At 43.4% G+C, this 18,228-nt stretch overlaps 1 protein-coding gene across 3 annotated transcripts in view; it reads right to left on the reverse strand.

The window, feature by feature from the left end:
* LOC137345073 (flotillin-2-like) overlaps positions 1-18,228 on the reverse strand; it is a 99,813-nt gene that overhangs the window by 22,293 nt on the left and 59,292 nt on the right. For all 3 annotated transcript variants that reach the window (XM_068008512.1, XM_068008511.1, XM_068008513.1), the window contains 3 exons: positions 9,027-9,150; positions 5,768-5,886; positions 316-429 (listed from right to left, as the gene is read on the reverse strand). In XM_068008512.1, coding sequence (XP_067864613.1) covers positions 316-429; positions 5,768-5,886; positions 9,027-9,150 — 357 coding nt within the window. The remainder of the gene's footprint in view (positions 1-315; positions 430-5,767; positions 5,887-9,026; positions 9,151-18,228) is intronic.

Raw genomic sequence — 18,228 nt, forward strand, 5'->3', positions numbered from 1 at the left:
TTACGTGCTTTTCCCCTTATAGACAACTGCCACAGAGTTGAGTCATTTTTTGTGTGGCAATGTTCAAGAGGGGGCAAATCCAAGTCATTCAGAAGCAACATTGCCAAACACAAATCAAGCCTGCCCATTTCAACACTGTTAGAAGAAATTATCCATGGATTCTTTACTTCTTACACCACGTAAGAGTATCGTATAGGGGTGAGGCATCTGGGTATCTCCAAGACCAGCCACACTCCTCCTGCTGAAACGATCAAACTCAATGCTAAACTGATCCCCACAAACTCTGCGTTTTAGTGATTTGTGAATCATGGTTACCCGTATTCCAGCGTCTCTCTCGGCTTCTGCCACGCCGATCTCTGCATCTCTCTGCACAATTGCTGTCTGCGACTTCCCCAATGAACTCAGGTACTCCACTTTGTCATAAACATCCTGTAACGCAGAAAAAGAAGGAGCTTAGAGAAGGAAGGAGGCCACCAGCACCTCGAACAGCCATTCATCGGAGAAAAAAGCTTAAATCGCAAGAGTCAGCAATGTAGCCCATGTTGATGGAAATCAAATCCAACCCAAAAACAGAACGAATGCTAAGAATCGAATCACAGAATGTTACAAAACAAAAACAGGCAAAAGATCAGTGTTTCTCTCCACATGAACCACCTCGACTAATCCCACTCTCCTGTTTGCTTCAGAACCTTTGAACACGAAGGTCTTCAAACAAAGAGGAGACTTCCAGTTCTGATGAAAGGTAAATCGATCTGAGGTGCTTATGCGGTTTCTCTCTCAGCAGATGCTGCCTGATCTGGTGAGTGTTTGACATTTTCTGTTTTCATTTTAAATAAAAGGCTGAATTTAAGTTATGATTGACAAGGATGAATGGCGAATGTATTGGGAAATGGTCCGGTGTAACTAAACGCAATTCACAGAAAATTTCAGTACAGAAACAATCCATGCACTCCATCAATTCTGCACCAGTGTTTTACTTGATTTGAGCCACTTAATCTCATGCTTCTGCTTGTCATTTTGACAGCAACATGGAGAGTCAGAAAAGGGTCTTCAATTTAATCCTGACTCTGTATATTTTAAACTCCAGCGTGAGATCAGGTCAGAACTTTCAAAATCAGAGACAAATGCAATGTTGGCGCAGGCGGAACATTTTCCATATTAAAAATTCACAGGAATTTAAAGAATGCCATTAGTAAATATTACTGACACACCCCATAAAACAACTAAGGAGTGTCCTGAACAAGAAGGCTGAATCGGCACTTTCTGCAGCATATCCTGTGATGTGGATTTTACTGGTGAATCTTTTTAAGTCGGAAATCACATTCCTTTAAATCAGTGTTGCTTGATGGGGCATTTTCACCACGCATGAAAAATGTTGGCCCACAACACAAACTCCCTGTATTTCTGCATTAAATGGAAAGTCCCCGAGGTTGTAAGCCAGCACCTTCCACATTGTTTCCATCCCTAGTACTTGGTTAATGCATTAGCTCATGTAGCCTACGGCTCTTGATGTTTAACCCTTTCAGAACTACAGTGCCATTTCTGCACCAGAGTAAGGGAACTCGATTATATTAAATTCAGAGAAATCCACAAGTTAAATCATCTGCAACCTTGTGGATTTCACTATTTCTGCTCAGTGATATTCACTCGGCTCAGTTGGTCACACTTTCACCTTCGAGTCAGATGGCCATGGGTTCAAGCCCCACTCTAGGGCTTGAGTGGATCCTCTAAGCTGACACCTTAGTGCAGTACTGAGGGAGTTCTGCATTGTCGGAGGTGTCGTTCTTGAGAGGAGATGACCAAACCGAGGTCTTGTCTGCCTGTTTCAGTCGTTCAAGTGGATGTTGGAAATCCCACTACACAATCGTTCCGTTTCCTGGTCAACTTCCCTCAACCGATATCACTAAAGTACACACTTTGTGATCAGCGGTTCCACTGTGTGCAAAACAACTGCTGCGTTTGTGTACACAGTCACTGCAATTTAAGATGCGACAAAGTACTATACAAATGCCAGTTCTTTTTAAGTGAAACATGAGTAATCATAGAGTTAAGGTATTTCATATTCTCAATGTTACATAAAATTTACATCACAGAAACAGGCCATTTGGCCCAACTGGTCTATGCCAGTGTTTATGCTCCACACGAGCCTCTTCCCTCCCTACTTCATCTAACCATATCAGCATATCCTTCTATTCCTTTCTCCCTCATGCACGGATCTAGCTTCCCCTTAAAGGCATCTATACTATTCGCCTCAACGACTCCATGTGTAAGCTCCACATTCAAACCACTTTCTGGGTAAATAAGTTTCTTCTGAGTTCCTTATTGGATTTATTAGTGACTATCTTATATTTATGACCCCTGGTTTTGGACTCCCCACAAGTGGAAACCTCTTTTCTAGGTCTATATTCCCAATGTTTATAAAGTGCTGGGAAATGCAAGCACAGCATATACTGTGTCAGGTCTTAAAATATAAACCAAAAATTCTCGCCACATTCATAACATGGTTTTAAAATTTCATACTAAAAATAACACCGCTCCAGTGAACTGCATGGAGTTGTGTGGATATGTGCTTCTAATATCACAAGTTTAACAGAGAGGGGGGTTGGAATTTCACCAAACAGCTACAAGTTAAAGAAATGGCCTCCTGCTATACAATGTTATGGCTCACTCAATAGCAGAGCACATAAAACCCTCCTTATGAGGGATTGTCTTAAAGTTCCTACCCCGGATATATGGCTCTTTTTAAAAAAAAAATGTTGGAGCCAGCTGTGATCTGAGTGGAAAATTTGACTGGGTATTCCCACTTGAACCATTTAAAAAAAAAAATTACCTTCTGCAGATTCCCAATACAGCTTCACTGATGGATCAGTGAGCAGCTGAGGCACACAGGCCAGGAAGATCCTAGGTTCAACCCCTGGTCTGTGTTGAGTTAGCCGATCTCAGTCAGCGAGGTGGTAGATGGGCTACGAGCAGACTCCGAGCCCGAGGCTAGGGGGCTGAAAATAAACAACCGGCGACCTCTGATGTGAAGTACGCAATGAAGATGCTGGGTGAGAGCTGGACAGACTTGGCTTTGATGCTTCCTGGAGTAAGTTAGCTTGCTGACACACATCAAGGTTTACACATGACTGAGGTACACTCCAGCGCAGTACCAAGCATAGTGCTGCACTGTCGGAGGTGCCACCTTTTGGATGAGACATTAAACTGAGGCCCCGTCTGCACTCTCAGGTGGACGTAAAAGATCCCATGGCACTAGTTGAAGAAGAGCAGGGGAGTTCTCCCCGGTGTCCTGGCCAATATTTATCCCTCAACCAACATCACTAAGACAGACTGTCTGGTCATTATCAGATTGCTGTCTGTGGGACCTTGCTGTGTGCAAATTGGCTGCCGCATTTCCTACATTACAATAGTGACTACACTTCAAAAGTACTTAATTGGCTGTAAAGTGCTTTGGGACATCCTGAGGTCATGAAAGGCGCTATATAAATGCAAGTTCTTTCTTTACAGGAGGGTAAGCTGTAGTCGTAAAAGAAAAACAACTAGCATTTATATTGTGCCTCAACACATCTCGTGTCCCAATCACTTCATACACAATCAATTGTTTTGAAACAATGAGGCACAAGCTGTGTGCTCCTGAGCACAGCTTCAAACCCCCCACATAGTATCATAGAATGGTCACAGCACAAAAGTAGGCTATTCTGCCCTTCGAGTCCATGCCAACTCTCTGGAAGAGCAATCCAGTTAGTCCCACTCCCCCGCCCTTTCCCCATAGCCCTGCAAACGTTTTCCCTGTCAAGTACTTATCCAATTCCCTTTTGAAAGCCACGATTGAATCTGCCTCCAGTGCATTCTAGATCATAACTACTCGCTGTGTAAAAAAGCTTTTCCTCATGTCGTCTTTGGTTCATTTGCCAATCACCTTAAATGTGTCCTCTGGTTCTCGACCCTTCCACCAATGGGAACAGTTTCTCTCTATCTACTCTGACTAGACCCCTCATGATTTTGTATACGTCTATCAAATCTTCTCTCAACCTTCTCTGCTCGAAGGAGAACAACCCCAGCTTCTCCAGTCTATCAATGTAACTGAAGTCCCTCATCCCTGGAACCATTGTAGTAAATCTTTTCTGCACCCTCTCTGAGGCCTTCACATCCTTCCTAAAGTGCGGTGCCCAGAACTGGACACAATACTCCAATTGTGGCCGAACCAGTGTTTTTTTTTAAAAGGTTCAAAGTAACTTCCTTGCTTTTGAACTCTGTGCCTCTATTTATAAAGCCCAGGAACCTGTAAACTTTTTTTAAACTGCTTTCTTAACCTGCCCCACCACCTTCAACGATCTATACACATACATATCCCCAGATGTCTCTGTTCCTGCAGCCCCTTTAGAATTGTATCCTTTAGTTTATATTGCCTCTCCTCGTTCTTCGTACCAAAATGTATCACCTCGCACTTCTCTGCATTAAATTTCATTTGCCTCATGTCCGCCCATTCCACCAGCCTATTTATGCCCTCTTGAAGTCTATTATTATCCTCCTCACCGTTCACTACATTTGCAAGTTTTGTGTCACATACAGGCAAATCACCAAGACTGCCTACTTCCATTTCAGAACTGTCGTCCATCTCCATCTCTACCTTGCCCCAGTGCTGTTGAAAACCTCATTCATGCCTTTGTCAGTTTCAGATCCGACTTCCCCTCATCAAACACTTGAGCTCCAACGTACATGAACTTTAACTCATCTAGAACTTCTCCAGCTGCATCCTATACTGTACAAAATCCTACTCACCGATCATCCCTCTTGAGTGAGGCCGAATTTAGTGGCCCTAGTGTCACTCCAGCTGGGTTCAACACAGACCACGGATGGAACCTGGGACCTTTTAACCCTGTGTGCCTTAGCTACTTACTGCTTTAACCGTCTGAGACATCAGGGAGCATTTAGAGAGAGTTTCTAAAATTTGCTATGTGCTTGTTGAGTTGGAAGAGCTGCCTTTAACTCCCTTTCTAGAGATTTGAACAAAAATGCCCTGAGGAATTCACCAACCTACATAGGAGATTCAAATTCTGAATTATCTACATCCTGCAATAATAACCCCTGCAGCAGCCCATGAACAATGGAAATTCATCGAAGACGTCACATGTTTTAAAAAAAACAGGTGAACCAGAAACAGAACATAACCACAACGCCAAGGAGAGAGCAACAGGCAGCAGCAGGAGCCACAGGATGCTTTTTAAACTTGCCCAGTTCCCTCCCCCTCCGCTCTTTCCTTCCTCCAAATGCACCAATTTGCAGCCAAGGGGGCAGGCAGGCCATCTGCTCTCAGGTCTCTGCCAAAGCCACTCTATATCTGAGCACTTGGTCAAACCACAGCCTGGGTTTACCAATAATTTCTGCGTGGAAGCAGACCATCTTCATTCGTTGTCTCCCCCCTTAGATGGCCTGATTCAAATCGAGAGCATGCAGCATGGTATTTAAATGCAAATATGCCACAAGCTACTTTTTGTTATTTAAAAAAAAACACACAAGCGCATGAAAAGCAGCTTTCTCCCCTCATCGGACCCAACCCAGGCAGAAGAAGTGACAAATTCCCTGATGCACGGTGACCGTTAAATGTGTTTACTGCAGTTGCCTCTTTATCTGATCCCTGTAAACCTTGGATCCAGCTGCCGAAGGGAGCTGGAGCAACACCAATTTGAATTCATTCAAAACGAAAGCAAGTGAAATTAAATTTGGCCGCAGATAAATCTGCAATCGAAGTACATTTTCGTTTTACCTTGATGGTGAAGCTGAGGATCTCGATTCCCATGCGGCCTACATCAGGAGCGGCCACTTCACGCACCAGTTGAGCAAACTGATCTCGGTCCTGATAGATGGCTTCAACAGTCAGTGTTCCTGTGAGGGGAAGAAAAATTGCATCAATCCACGCCAACGAGTTCAAAAGCCACAGGATCCAGTTTTCTATCAACTCTTTTGGGGGTGGGGGGGGAAAAGAGGGGAGGGGAAACTATCCATTAGTCTGCAATTCTACCAGGGATTTAAGATTGATAAAAAAAGGTTTAAAATAACAAAACACCAACACAACAAACTTAAAATCCCAATTAAAGATTGTTAAATGTTTTTTTAAAAAACCTCTGAGTGGCAACAGCCAATGGTTTAAAAAAAATGCTTCATTATTGGTAGCAGAGACTACAAACCTTCCCCAAAGATGCTCCAATGAGGTGGACACTGCATCTATTGCTCATCTCTCTCCCCTCCCCCCACAACTCAGAAGATTCACAAAAATTCATATGATTAGCAACAATTTGAATTGTTATTCTGCACTGGGAGTGGAACAACATCTGAGCTCAAAGATGCTACAAAGGAGACACGGGTTAAGTATTCTTTTTAATGATTATGCTTTTTCGCCTGCACATCCCCCACTGAAGATTAAATTAGCTTTGATATGGTTACTGCGGAGTTGAGTTAGGGTAAGGACAGATGTCCTCTGCATTCAAAGTGAATCTGTGAAAGTTTAATGCATTCAAGTGATTGGGCTAATTGAAAAATATACAAATCTCCAACTCTCAGAAATGAGAGCAGAGCAGAAACGGAACTTGTACAATTTGAAATTTAAGAAATCTGCTTGAAGGGCGAAGGTCCATAGTGCAAGACACAAAGCAAGTTTCACAACCATGTCAGCTGTGGCTCAGTGGGTAGCACGCTTGCCTCTGAGTCAGAAGGTTGTGGGTTCAAGTCCCACTCTGGAGACCTGAGCACAAAATCCAGACTGACACTCCAGTACAGTACTGAGAACGTGCTGCACTGTCAGAGGTGCCATCTTTGGGATGAGACGCTAAACCGAGGCCCTGTTGGCCTTCTCAGGTGGATGTAAAAGATCCCATGGCACTATTATGAAGAGCTATCCCTGGTGTCCTGGACAATATTTATCCCTCAGCCAACATAATCTGGTCATTATCACATTGCTGTTTGTGGGACCTGGCTGCTGTGTTTCCTACATTACAACATTAACTACACTCTAAAAGTACTTCATTGGCTGTAAAACGCTTTGGGACGTCCTGAGGTTGTGCAAGGCACTATATAAATGCAAGTCTTTCTTTAGAAATAGGAGAGAAGATTAGGTAAATCAAGTAGCAATGTTAAGCTTGGATTTTAAATTTTGATCGAGGTAGGCAATTTATTTTAAACGTAAGATTTATTGATTATTGATCGTGTTTTATTATCGATGTCTGTAGGGTATGTGTTCTTGTGAAGAACTGACTTTTGAATTAAATTTTAAATTGATTCTGCCACTGGTTGTAACGGGGAAAGTTTTTATTTGGTTTTCATGGGAAACCCGATCCCACGTTAAAAATCAATTTCTACAGCACGCGATTCCCCTGTCCAGTATTCAGAACTGTGCATGGTTATTTCGGGAGAAAAGCAGCTGTAACTCTGCTGCCTTTCAACGCATGGCCAGTGACATTTCACCTACATTCTAATGGCCTACTGGGGAAACGAAAGGATACGCAGGAGGCTTGTTCAGCTAGGATCAGCTGGTCAATCCAAGGGAACTCAGTGTCGTGTGTAACATCAAAGTTGGGAGTCAGGGTCACTGGAATGTCCGATCAACAATGAAGGAGACACGCATGGAGGAGAAAGCAAATGTAACAAAATAAGTATTATATGTGGATTTTCTCTCTACATAGTCTCACCCGCTATATATGTATGTAAATGCCTTTGATGCTTTGTGAGGATACATCAACTTTAAGGTCCACGCATCCTCAATGTATAAAATATGACAAGCGCATTGGTGGCCACTGGATACGTCTTGGAGCAATGGGATATGAGCTCCTGCCTTCAGTGGCCCAGGAGTTGAGTTGCTAGGTTTCCCCCATGCCTTTGGCTGGAGGCTGGACGCTTTCCCATTGGGATAGAGGAAAGGGGGCAAAATGGGAGGAAAACCTACCCACCATTTGATAGCAACGTGCACCTTTAACGTAATAAAACGCCCTAAGGCGTTTCACAGGAACGTTATCAAACAAAATTTGATACTGAGTCACATAAAGAGATATTAGGACAGGTGACCAAAAGCCAACAGAGCAGGAACATTGGAGCAGATCACCCATCCACATAAAAGGGAAGAGTCCCCACTACTTACACTGTCCCCGCTCATCCTGGGCAGCTGCCTATATTGGGTAAAGGGTGCTAACCATTTGTCATTTCCACTGAAGTCAATTGCAATGGCGGCACTTAGAATGCATTAAACGTACCGGTTATTCTGGGCAACACAATAAGCTTGTCCCACCTCATTACCATACTGTATTTGTATTTAAATCCTTCCATGAATCTGTGTCTGCTTTTTTTCCCCTGGGTCTCAGCGAGTTATATTAAAATTTGATTTGGTATTTGCCAGGGTTGTACAGTTCGCTCATCAGCCGTTAGATAACATAAGAACATAAGAAATAGGAGCAGGAGTAGGCCAATCGGCCGCTCGAGCCTGCTCCGCCATTCAATAAGATCATGGCTGATCTGATCCTAACCTCAAATCTAAATTCATGTCCAATTTCCTGCCCGCTCCCCGTAACCCCTAATTCCCCTCCTAATTCAAGATGTAGGATTTTGGGGGTGGGGGGGGGGGGTGGAATTATTTCCCCCAATTTTGGAGATGAACAGAATGATCAGTTCCAGAGGGACGTAGTCAAACACAGGGCAGTGCACGCTCACTCCGGAGAGAATCTCATCTTCCGTGAAGGGAAGAATCTTAAACTAACGGGCGTGGAGTGGTGTTCGACAGCGAGAGCTAGTGTGTGCAAGCCCCGTTCACTGCTCTCAGTCCTCTGTTAGCGAAGAATGTCTTAGTTCCTGTGAAAGATGATACAATGTCCAACGCTTACAGCGGGCTAAACGCATTAACACCAACGTGTCCGCTATAAACGGTGGGGTCTGTCCTACCCTCCGTGCATTAGCTTGTGCAGATAACTTCTTTTTTAGGATGGGGATGAAGAGCAGGCTTGGGATAAGAATTTTAAAAAAGACTGAAGACCACCAATTACCCAAGATAGCACGAAGATGTCCTTCTAGGGTTTGCAGCACCACGCTTTTTGTCTCTATGACACTTTTCCCCAGGAACTGCTCACATGCCACGGCCAGCAGCTCCATCTCGGTCATTACTTTCACCTGCATACAGGGAGCACAATATAAGCTGACAGCACATGACAACCAGCTACACACATTCTTAATACTTTAAGACTATTAACAGAAGCAAATTAAAACTTACTGGAATAAAAACCAAGACTATACTTCTGTTAATACTTTTTAAGATTAATAGAAGCAGATGTTAAAAATTGTAGGACTACACCATGAAAGCAGATTAGCGCAGCAAAAAAAAGCAAAGCCCACTCTATAAAAAAAAACACACCAATGCATTAGGCAACAAAACAGTATTGTATCCTGTAACACTCGACCTGGCAACAAGGAAATTGAAAGGGATCTAAGTAACTTGAGATTTTTCATTCCAACCAATTGTTTGGAACATTTAGATTTGTCTATATCACCTCACTGAATTTCCACATATATATGTTGCCAAGTTAAGCTGCTGCAGGGCACAGAGGCAAAACACATTTTGTTTTTTTAAATTATTTGATTGCAACTTGTTTGAAAACGTGAATCTGACTGGCTCGGATTGGGACCTCACCAGTACATGCATTTGCGTGAATCACACCACCAAATACCATTACATCAAAGCAAGTCAAAAATGACTTAGCGTGGCATGCGGCTTTGACAGTTAAGGTCTAACTGGCAAAATGTTGAAAATCAAGATGTGGAGATGACAAAAGGCAACGGGAGGGGGGTCGGGGGGGGGGGGGGTGGGGGAAAAGAGTCGCATTTGGAAGAGCTGGAGTCAGTCCAAGGAACTAGTCAATAATGTAAAGTTGTGAGCACATGAAAAGTGCCCCATTAGTAGAACACTACTGTGGTAACAGAATCGTAAGTCACTTAATTTCAAAGGGCAAATATGTAAGGAAAGGCAACACCAAACACGTCTACCTTCTAAATAGCAAGATACTCGCGGACAACAGTCGAAAGGAATTACAAATAGCCTCAACTTGGTGGGCTGATATTTCCCCTCAATTTCAGGTCACTGTACGCCCAAGTGTTCAGTAACAAACTTGTAGTTAGTTAAGAACCTTCTGCAGTCTGGAAGGCGGCAGTGTGAAGCTGTTATTTTCAGTAAGGTTCCACAACCAGAGGGTGCAAAGTGTAGCCCAAGACAAAGACAAAGGGTGTTTACACCGAAATGGATTTCGACCTGGCCAAGAGGTATATCCACGTATAAACAGCAAGCAGGCACCCGGGTGGTAAACCAAACACGACTGGTGCTCTGGGGAACAGTAGCATCATCCATGCCAAGTTCAGTGGCAACCTTCTCGCAACCTCCAGCCTCGTGTTGGTGCAGTCTGCTTCTCTCATTAGAAGACAGAGGCTCACTTTACAAGGATTGCAGGAGGTTTGGAGCTGGTAGCCATCAGCATGTTGCTAATAATGGGCCGAGCAGCCTCCTGCATATCTGGCTGGAACTCCTCTGCATTAACTAGGTACCCTGCTAGAACCTTAAATTGCCTAAGTGGATAAATGGCTAAATGGGCCTGTAGCACCTTCATGTTAACTTTGCACCCTGGTGTGTCCTTCTCTGGGGCCTTGGGTTGTGCACCCAGGAGATTTCCTTCCACCCAATACAAACTGTGGTAATTCTGAAGTCATCCACAACTACAACAACAATTTGCATTTATATAGCGCCTTTAATGTAGTAAAACATTCCAAGGCACTTCACAGGAGCGATCAAATAAAATTTGACATTCCCCATAAATGCCAGATGCTTGTTGTGGCCAACATAATGTTCTTGCTCATCTCTGTGCTTACATTGGGATCATAAAGAATGGTACAGAAGACATAAAATTAACAGGTGCAGGAAGAGGACTACTCTACTGTTCTCTGCAGCTATGGGCTCCCGCTCCCCCAGAGCAGAACTGCGTGTTGGCCTGAAGTATCTGTTGCAGCTTGCAGATTCCATTTCCCTTTACAGGGAACATCGGTACGTTTGGGTTATAATCCTCAGAAGATCTGCCATAACATTCAGCAGTCACTGGCCCCTCAACGTGGCTTTATCCCATTTCTAATCTGGCGAAGTGTAAATTTCTGGATCTTGCTCATGTACATCACAGATGATCGTTGACTTTGATCACCCAGAGTAGAATGACATGTTTCGTAACTGCAGAGGGAAATATCAGCCCGCCACATTTATCCCAACTCATCAGATTCAAACATGTGGCTGTAACACAATTGTTTTCAAGTGCTAGAACTTGGAGTACGTGCTTGAATTATGAGCACCCCACACCCCAGAGATTTCCTAAAACATTTGCAGAATATCAGTTTTAACAGTGTGTGCCACTGAAGATCCCAGTGCCTGTTATCTGTCAGCAGTGGGATTCGAGTGGAACGTGCTGTCGCGTCACGAATAGGGCCACTAAGAAACTGCAGGGGATTGGGACAAGAATCACAGGGACTTCCCCTCATTTCTTCCGGAGAAATTCTGGACCACTTTGGATCTTTATTGGTACCTTTGATTGCTAAATCTGATCATTAAAAATTGGTTTATTAATCTCCCCTGGGATAATGATGGAATTTCTCTCTTTGCCTCATCAGCCCCAGTTTATGCTGAAATTTCCCTCTCTTCTTCCCACCCTTACCCCAAGTTCATGCTGGGGGGGGGGTGCTGGGGGGGGGGAGGGAAAGGGGGTTTGCTACAGTTTCTGTGGATCCCACTATATAAAAGCTTTGCCAGTTGCCCTGGTCACGACTAGGCAATGGCACCTTCGATCAGACAGTCCATAATCCTCACGCAAACATTTTCAGGTGAGTTCTTTTTTGAAATGATAAACATGTGGCCTTAAATTTGAATGCGTAATTTATCTTTTATTCGCCCATTTTTTTTTTTCAGTCCAGCTGATCGCGACACCTCTGCTGATGCTGCCAGGATGCACTACCTGTTTCCCAAGCCACCACCAATGCCAGGTTCTCTCCTCTGCCCTATAGGGAGAGGCTGCAGCCCCTGCTTGATGCTTTCACTCTTGGTGCAATGCAGGTGGAGTCCAGAGTAGGGAGTGATCTTACTTGCCTTGATTTCTTTGGCTCTGACTATTAATTGCTGACATTCATTTTTAACTGATCCTATTTAAATACTTCAAGGGGCAGCCACTCAAAGCCCTTACCCTGGAATTCTCCAATACTTGGGCTGATTTAGTCAGTCACTCATTAGTGATTTAAGTTGAAGAGATCATTTTTCTTTAGAATTAACTTACATCACTATTAGTTTAATATTTCATTTTTTGATAAAATTATGCAGCAATAACCACAATTTAGTTTTGAATCACTTGCACTTTGCTGTTTTGAGATGTGATAGTTAGGGAAGTGGGTGGCCTATTTCATAAGGGGATATTTGAATTTCCATAGAAATGTTCTTATATTTGATCATTCAGTTCCAGACTGCAGGCAGTTTGAAACGGGCTGATTATATGAATCTGAATTCCTTATCTCAGCCTCGTCACCGGGACAATGCAGGGCAGAGACCAGGAGGGGCTCAACGACGGGGGAAAGAGAATGGGGGTGGTGGGGGGGGCGATGGAGAAGCTCTCATCACGAGGCCACTCTGGCACATGTCCCAGAGCCGGATCAGCAGAGGCCTAACTGTGGAGAAAACTACTTTAAAAGTCAACCCTTAAAAAAAAACAATCCTTACAGTCACAGGACAGCATCTCAAATCTTTTCCAACATGTAACTAGGAAAGTGTGCTCAGGTGTTCCTGCCCGTACTCCCACCTTCCACCCTCCATAAATTTGAGCTCATCCAAAGCTCTGTTGCCCGTATCCTAACTTGCACCAAGTCCCGTTCACCCATCATCCTTGTGCTCGCTGACCTACATTGGCTCCCAGTCTGGCAACACCTCGATTTTAAAGTTCTCATCCTTGCTTTCAAATCCCTCCTTGGCCTCACCCCTCCCTATCTCTGTAACCTCCTCCAGCCCTACAACCCTCAGATCTCTGCGCTCCTCCAATTTTGGCCTTTTGCGCATCCCCAATTTTCATCGCTTCACCACTGGCGGCCATGCCTTCTGCTGCCTAGGCCCTGAGCTCTGGAATTCCCTCCCTAAACCTCTCTGCTTCTCTCTCCTCCTTCAAGAGACTCCTTAAAAACAACCTCTTTGACCAAGCTTTTGGTCACCTGTCCCAATATTTCTTTATGTGGCTCTGTCAAATTTTGTTTGATAATCACTCCTGTGAAGGGTTTTGGGACATTTTACTACATTAAAGGCACTTTTATAAATGCAAGTTGTTGTTGATCTATAATCACTTGGCTACAGATAAATGAGAGCTGCAGTGAAAAGGAAGAAGGAGCAAGAGGTTTGACCACCCTGCTTAGTTTACTTTCTTCTAACGTGTTCTTAAGTTGAAGAGTTTTGAATGTAAATACAAAATAATACAATTAAAATATTTCTACCATTTACACCTAGTCAATTCTGGCCTGGAATCCGGTTACTTGCTTGTCCTGATTCAAGGAGCATTGCACATCAACAGAAGGAAATTAAAAATTTGGGGGAAGAAAAAAAAATGACAAAATTGGACCAACTCTAAAGGTACAATTAACTTCCAGGCAATCATCTGGATCACTTGGCACTCATCTGGAGATGCATTGTGTCATTAATCGTACAATGCGCAAGACATCCAGGACAAGATAATAAAAATTAATGGAAGTTTTATTTTATCATGTGTATCAAATTCTATAATCAGCAATTTGGATTATACAGGAATCACCACTGGAAGAATAGAAAATGCATTCGGATCAGCATCACAAGTGGAGATATTTAACAGACCTCACAGTGGGACACACTTCTCTTTCCCTCCCCCTCAGCCAAAATTTTTCCCATACTCTTCTTTTGCTGATTCATGCCACTGGCAGGCCTCCACTACCTTGCCACGTAGCTACCCATAACGTGAGCTCAAACAGCAAGTTTTGGGACACTGTTTGACCCCTGTAGCATCACATTAGAACCCGACCCTGCCCTCACTTGATGTTTACACACCTGGACTTTCCAATAGCAGTGACCAGGAAGGGGGGTGGGGGCTCTGGATTATTTACCACACCCCCAGCCGTAGGAGGTCGACAAGAGTAGTACCCCCGATTGCTGGCTCAGCTTACAGCGACACCAGGCGGGCATCCAGGATCTTCCTCCACACAGTAAGTATATTCACAAAGCCATTAGGAGGAGCCAAAAGCAAACGTGTAAAATGGCCTTAAAACCTTATCACATCACGAGTGCAGAGATATCATACAGATCACAGGCCACAGGTATGACAACGGCCCACAAACCACTCCTGCACACAGAATAAATGACAACAGTGCAATCCTAAAGCACAAAATCAACAAGCAAACAAAACCATTTTGGATGAGCATTCACCCCATTTCCTGAGGTCATCCCTTTTATATTCAAAAACTTTTAAGGTGGGCAGAAGCAGAGACAAGAAGGAAAATAGAGGCGGGAAAAAATAATCACAATAAGCCTAAAGTGAAAGATGTTTATGAGGTAAGAAACAAGAGTTTTGTGTTGGCAATGCTTTTGAAAAATGCCATTTTCGTATTTTAGTTTGGGTGCTCTCTTTATCCCAGCCTTTTCTCCCCTCTGGTATTTCAATCCTTGTGTCACTGCCTATCTCTACCTTCAGTGCTTTAACATAGCAGCAAGCATGGTATGGGTTATCCTGCAGCCAACATTCTCAGTCAGTGATCTGCCATTTTGGAGTTGGTTCGTGGCTGTATTTTGACTGATATTTATGGGCAATCAAAGATCAGTCAAGTGCTGTGTTGGCAAGAAATTATAATTTTCCATAAACTCTTCCGCTTTGAGATGCAAATTGATCACATCGCACATGCTACAATGTAAAGTATTGATCGCTGTACACCTCAATATGGGGGAATGATTCATGCCAGAATGATAATCTAAAACACCCACTCAAGGCTGCAAACTATTATTGGAAACCAGAATCAAATGGATCAACGCTCCAACATGGCAGAGCGTATTTCCAAAGTGGTCTATAATTTAATGATCAGCATCCAGACATTTTTCCTTTCAGTCTCTACCAGCCCTTTCACAGCAGCAACAGCACAATCTGTCAACCTGTTATGTGATGCGCATGCAGAGATGGGGTATTAGACAAAAACAGGAACTGTAAATTCAGAAGAAAAAGGATAATGGAAGAGGTCAACAGAGTGTAACAGAGGCTGTGAAATCTAAATCTGAAGTGTTGTCCAGGTTCAATTTACGCTGAATAATAAAGTGCTAATTGTTCCCAATTTTAAATAGTTGACGATTGAAATTTAACTATGTGACACCTGGGTATCTGAGTTTAAAAGATCTAATCTATTTTCTATCTTCTCATTCCACCTACACATTAATTTTCTTGTGACAGCCTGTGATTTTGTGGGCTGAATTCTCTAAACTGCTTTGTGTAAGGAGACACTCTTACCATTTGGAAGCAGAGACAAAGCATCTTAGAAAATTAAAATCAAATACTTTTGTTTGCCAATTTTGTCCCTTCCTTCACCCCCTTCTTCTGAAGGCACGGACTCCTGCTGGGGTATGGTGCCAGGGGTGCTGGGCACTCTCCTCCAGTACACTGCCCAAGTGACCAATTGTTTCTGCATAAGCCTACACGGTAAACACCGCTAGGATATTTGACCACAGTGAGCATCACAACCAAGCCCAATCCTGTCCTTAACTTACATTCACATTTTCCTGCAGGGGCTGGCACTCAGGAGCAGGGATCCTGGCTGATTTTCCCCTTCTTAAAGCAGGGACGCTGAGGACAACTGTAGCATCCAAACTATTGTCTCATCAGAGATCAACTAATTCAGCACAAAACAGGAATCAAATTGGGACCTTGTATTCTGTGTGGCTCAGCTACTAACTGACTCAACTATCTGAACCATTGGGGCAACTTCAACTACTTTAAAACTGGAAACCTGAACTGTCAAGACTTTGAATAATTTTCTCCTCTTCAATTAAGACCCTCCCCCAGTTAGAAGGCAGGGAAAAGAGCTTCTCCTAGCCATCTGCAATATAGTCCCATAATAAGCCAGTAGGAGGTACATGAACACAGCCTGGAGCATCACTGCGAGCAATTTTCACTCCCTCTCTCGAAGATGTGCCTGACCTTTCACATCATGGTCTGGTTCAGTCACTGAGAACAGTCTCAGCTAGGATCGTACATCTTATCACTGCAGCCTTAATGAAGAATTCTGACTTTGATATCAGTAGATTTGGACAAGTTAAGGTTGAGTAAACTTTACATTTGAAATTCATGCATTAATCCTGTTCCCTCACACAAGTACACAGTGAGGTTGCTCTATGGGAACTTTCCTCACTGTTTGATGCTAACCCATAGGGCTCATCACAGCACAATCTGAGAAATACCAATACCAGCTGACTTACCCACAGAGTTTCTTTCTGAGCTTTAGGTCTTTTGCAGTTCCATGTTGCAGTTCCCATTTTGCAATAATCATTTACACTGCATTTTTGGGGACCCAGCAAGCATCCATTGGAGGGGGCAGGCATGGTAGAGTTGGATGCAGTGGGGGGAGTGCACTTTAGCAAGTCAACTCCAAAGGAAGCTCTGGCTGTTGTCACTCCCACATCTCATTTATTGTAGCTCCCTGAAATGGATGTGCACAGGAAGGAACTCTAGGGATAAGTGCCTGTCACTTCTCTTTTAATCTCAACCCACTCAGTCCCCCGATCAGGTAATCGGCACTGAGGCTGTAACTTCAGGCACTTTTAGACTTGCCTCAAGTCTTGGGAAAGCAACAGCAAAACTACCACTCTGTCATTTCTCCATGATTAAATACTGCTTATGCTTCCACTCTCCAGTCCCTGTTGGAGGAGGCCAGCTCCCCACGTTCTGAATCAGCCTCCTCCAGAGAGAAGGCTACCAGAGAGCAAAGGTACTGGATAATAGATTCTTCTGATAATTATATTTTTAAAAATCTTTACTTTAAAATAAACACTTGTGGCCGGGAACAAGTGCTGAGCTAACTCAGTGTGTCATACTTGGTGTCACTTTGCATCATTAACAAGCATGCTGACGCGGTGAGCATGTTTACTAAGCTGAAAACAGGGAGCAGATTGGGAGATTCAGGAAAGGTCGGGTCTCCAGTGCTGTTGGATTTACTTTCAGTAATGTAGTCCACTGAGTTGGGACGGGCTTATCAAGAAACAGTGGTACAAGTGCAATGTAAAAACTTCTACTAGTTAGTAGGTGCCAACCAAAATGAATTGGCTGCTCAAAATTTTAAGAGAACAAAGGGAATTGGATAAATACTTAAGGGGGAGAAAATGGCAGGGCTAAGAGGAAAGGGCAGGGGAGTGGGACTATTGGATAGCTCTATCAAAGAGCCAGCACAGGCACAATGGGTCAAATGGCCTCCTTCTGTGCTGTATGATTCTATGAACTTCTCGAGGCTACTGCTGCTTTCACAAGAGGCTCGATTTGTGTCACAGGCACAGATGGTCAACAGCTACTAAGTGATACTTGTGACTAGGACTTTCTAAAATCAGCTACCCAACTATTTCAATTGAAGCAAATACTGAAGGGAAAAGGCTATCTTTGATAATATCCAGGAGCTAATTTTAAAAAATGAAAGGGGAACCTCAGCACAGATGCTAATGCAAGGAACAGTGAGCAATTATCTCTACATCGAACTAATAGGTCTCCACAGCAATGCCCTGCATTTATTTTTTTCTCCCAGGGGAAGGAACATATATGTTAATTGAAGTAGGGGATCAACAGGAGGTGATCCAGTGTGGGATAGGGAGGGAATCTATGACAGAATCATACATGGATTGGGCTTGATGGGGCAAATGGCTTTTCCTTGCTGCAGACTTTCTTAGCTTCATACCCTTTTTAATAGAGAGGATCTGCTAATGGACGGTCTCTTTCACAGTATTGAAAGCTGTGGCTTGTAATGTTTATGGATATTTTCTATTTGGTTAGAGAAATTTTCCAAATAAAAATACAATTTTAGTCTTACTTAAAGATTAACTGTTCAGTCCTTCTATGCCACATGAAAAAATAGGCACTTCTAGATTAGGTAGCGGCACAGGAAACACACAGGTCTCCCTCCTGCCAGCTGCACTTCATAAACATT

Source organism: Heptranchias perlo, chromosome 28, assembly GCF_035084215.1.
Source record: "Heptranchias perlo isolate sHepPer1 chromosome 28, sHepPer1.hap1, whole genome shotgun sequence".
In the NCBI taxonomy this organism is placed as follows: domain Eukaryota; kingdom Metazoa; phylum Chordata; class Chondrichthyes; order Hexanchiformes; family Hexanchidae; genus Heptranchias; species Heptranchias perlo.